This window comes from Bufo bufo, chromosome 3, assembly GCF_905171765.1.
Source record: "Bufo bufo chromosome 3, aBufBuf1.1, whole genome shotgun sequence".
NCBI classification, from domain to species: Eukaryota; Metazoa; Chordata; class Amphibia; order Anura; family Bufonidae; genus Bufo; species Bufo bufo.
In genome coordinates, this window is record NC_053391.1 from 88,021,483 (window position 1) to 88,024,913 (window position 3,431).

Consider the following 3,431-nt stretch of genomic DNA (forward strand, 5'->3'; position numbering starts at 1 on the left):
AGTTGGCATTTGACCAAGATATTTATCTCACCCAGCATGGGTATATGTAAAATGACACCCCAAAACACATTGCCCAACTTCTCCTGAGTACGGAAATACCACATGTGTGACACTTTTTTTGCAGCCTAGATGCGCAAAGGGGCCCACATTCCTTTTAGGGGGTCATTTTTTGACATTTGGATCCCAGACTTCTTCTAGGCCCCTAAAATTCCAGGGCAGTATAAATACCCCACATGTGACCCCATTTTGGAAAGAAGACACCCCAAGGGGCATGGCAAGTTCATAGAAATTTTTATTTATTTTTTGCCACAAGTTAGCGGAAATTTTATTTATTTTTTTTGTTTTTTCTCATCTCCCTTTCCGCTAACTTGGGGCAAAAATTTCAATCTTTCATGGACTCAATATGCCCCTCAGCGAATACCTTGGGGTGTCTACTTTCCAAAATGGGGTCACATGTGGGGTATTTATACTGCCCTGGCATTTTAGGGGCCCTAAAGCGTGAGAAGAAGTCTGGAATATAAATGTCTAAAAAAATTTACGCATTTGGATTCCGTGAGGGGTATGGTGAGTTCATGTGAGATTTTATTTTTTGACACAAGTTAGTGGAATATGAGACTTTGTAAGAAAAAAATAAAAATAAAAAATTTCGTCTGAATGGAGCATGACAGGGGGGTGATCAATGACAGGGGGGTGATCAATGACAGGGGGGTGATCAATGACAGGGGGGTGATCAATGACAGGGGGGTGATCAAGGAGTCTATATGGGGTGAATAAGGGGTTAATAAGTGACAGGGGGGGGGGAGTGTAGTGGTGCTTGGTGCTACTTATTACTGAGCTGCCTGTGTCCTCTGGTGGTCGATCCAAGCAAAGGGGACCAGGTAGCAGGTATATTAGATGCTGTTATCAAAACAGCGTCTAATATACCTGTTAGGATTTTTTTTAAAATCGCATCTCCAGCCTGCCATCGAACGATCGCCGCTGGCAGGCTGGAGATCCACTCGCTTACCTTCCGATCCTGCGAGCGGAGGCGCGTTCACAGGAAGTCTCGGCTCACGCAAGATGATGCCAATCGGCGTTAGTGTGACCTGGCAGAGCCGCCGCGATGACGCCTTTTGGTGTTAGCGTGGTGGGAAGTGGTTAAAATGGATGAGCTCTGGCAATGATTCAGTGAATAACTTCAGCCATTGGTTTTGATGGATCTCTGTACAGCATTCAAAGGAAGTTTTGATCAAATTGACTTTGGATCTATGATCCGAAGCTCTATTTGCTGAACACACAACATAACTATAAATTACAGGGGTCAGAATATGGTGGTACAAAATTTTAGTTTTCAGTATTAAACTAAAGCACAGGTCAGTTTTGCTGCATAGGGAATGCTGTAGGGACAAAGGCCATAAAACTGGCATCATTGGTTTTAATTCCACCCGATTTTGTATTTTTTTTTTTTTTAAAGCCATATTAAATGGTGGTATTAGGAAGTACAACTTTTTCCACATATGCCTGTGAATGGAAAAATAAGTCAAGGCTCTAAAGATGGGGAAGGAAAATGAGAAACCTCCTGTATACAAAGTAAAAGTATATTCCTGACTTCACTGTTCACAGGGGAGGTGATTGGTGTAGGTCACCAATCTCTATAAATGCATTGGATATTGGCAGGGACTCCTTATATTTTGTATTGTCTAGCCTTTAACCCTTTAGGTGCAGCTTAATTTAATTTTATAGTTCATCTGTATTAGTGGCTGTTCCCACAGATTCTCAGATTAGATTAAGGTCCTGCATATAAGGTTTCTGCTCGGATCCATTATAATTGGTGGAGTCTATTCAGCTTTGTGCCAAATCCAGCACTTTGTGTTTTTATTGTCCTCTAATGGAGCAGAACACAACTAGTGGAGTTGCCCTTAGTCTTGCACCTTGTGAGGTGTAAATTTTTCCTTTTTTGCCTTACAAATTGGTTACAAACCTGTAGCTACCAGAACTCATTTGGGCAGAGCCACTTGGAAGAAATTTTCAAGCTACTTAGTCTGTTACTCATGAACAATTCCAGATACAATTGTCGGGCTACTTTCACACTTGCGTTTGCTGCGGATCCGTCATGGATCTGCACAGACGGATCCGTTCAGATAATACAACCGTCTGCATCCGTTCAGAACAGATCTGTTTGTATTATCTTTAACATAGCCAAGCCAGATCTGTCTTGAACACCATTGAAAGTCAATGAAGGACGGATCTGTTTTCTATTGTGCCAGACTGTCATAGAAAACTGATCCGCCCCCATGGACTTATATTGTGTGTCAGAACGGATCAGTTTGGCTCAGTTTCATCAGTGTCGGCCTCCAAAGCGGAATGGAGGCAAACTGATGCGTTCTGAGGGGATCCTTTTCCATTCAGAATGCATTAGGGCAAAACTGATCTGTTTTGGACCTCTTGTGAGCCCTGAACGGATCTCGCAAGCAAAAGCCAAAACGCCAGTGTGAAAGTAGCCTTAATTCTTTCTGTACAGTAGATCCTGCATTGGAAACACAATTTAAGCTTTATCTTTCATTTTTATTTTTCTTCTTGGCTAGTTATTCTAACAATGTCTGGTCGAGGTAAGAAGGTCCAGAAGGCTGCAGCTGGTAAGACCTCCAGATCCTCTAAGGCGGGACTCCAGTTCCCAGTGGGCCGTATCCACAGGTTCCTGAGGAAGGGAAACTATGCTCAGAGGATTGGATCTGGAGCCAGCATCTATATGGCTGCCACCCTGGAATACCTGTGTGCTGAGGTCCTGGAGCTGGCGGGAAACGCGGCCAGAGACAACAAGAAATCTAGGATCCTGCCCAGACACATCCAACTGGCTGTCAGGAATGATGAGGAACTGGCCAAGCTTTTTGATGGGGTCACCATTGCAGATGGAGGGGTCCTGCCAAATATCCAAGCCATCCTACTGCCAAAGAAGACATCAAAAGGCCCATCCTCCGAAGAACCTAAAGCTGCAGAGTCTCAGGAGTTCTAACCTTAATTAAATGTATTGGAATTTTGTATAAAGCACTTGTTTTCTTAGATTTGTGGTGGGATATGTTCCCTTACCACAGTTTTTAAGTGATCCTAATTAAACTTTTTTGTATGAAATTGTCTATTCTCCAGCTTCAGTCTTTCTAGCGTTGAGTGAGTATGCTTGGCTGAACACCAGTTTGGCTCGAGCATTGCAATGCTTGGCACATCGTGGTTTTCAGCCAAATACTGCGTGTGATCAAGCGCGATGCTAGTGTCTCCTTCCCGAACGTTTGGCTGCTATGCAGCCAGGAAACATGCAGGTAAGTACTGCCACTCATTAATGCCATCACCATGTTGGTTACTGGCATTACGGTGATTGGCTGGCCAGCTCAGTCTTGGGGCTCATTCGCATAATGTGTGCTTCCCATTACCGTATTGCAGATCTGCCATACACAGGC

The 3,431-nt window shown here is 43.7% G+C and overlaps 1 protein-coding gene across 1 annotated transcript; it reads left to right on the forward strand.

The window, feature by feature from the left end:
* The first annotated feature begins 2,570 nt into the window (after nucleotides 1-2,570).
* LOC120993229 (histone H2A, sperm-like) lies at nucleotides 2,571-3,049 on the forward strand. Its single transcript, XM_040421779.1, has one exon. It carries the CDS (start codon nucleotides 2,576-2,578, stop codon nucleotides 2,990-2,992), a length of 417 nt encoding a protein of 138 aa, XP_040277713.1. The 5' UTR covers nucleotides 2,571-2,575; the 3' UTR covers nucleotides 2,993-3,049.
* Nucleotides 3,050-3,431: the final 382 nt, after the last annotated feature.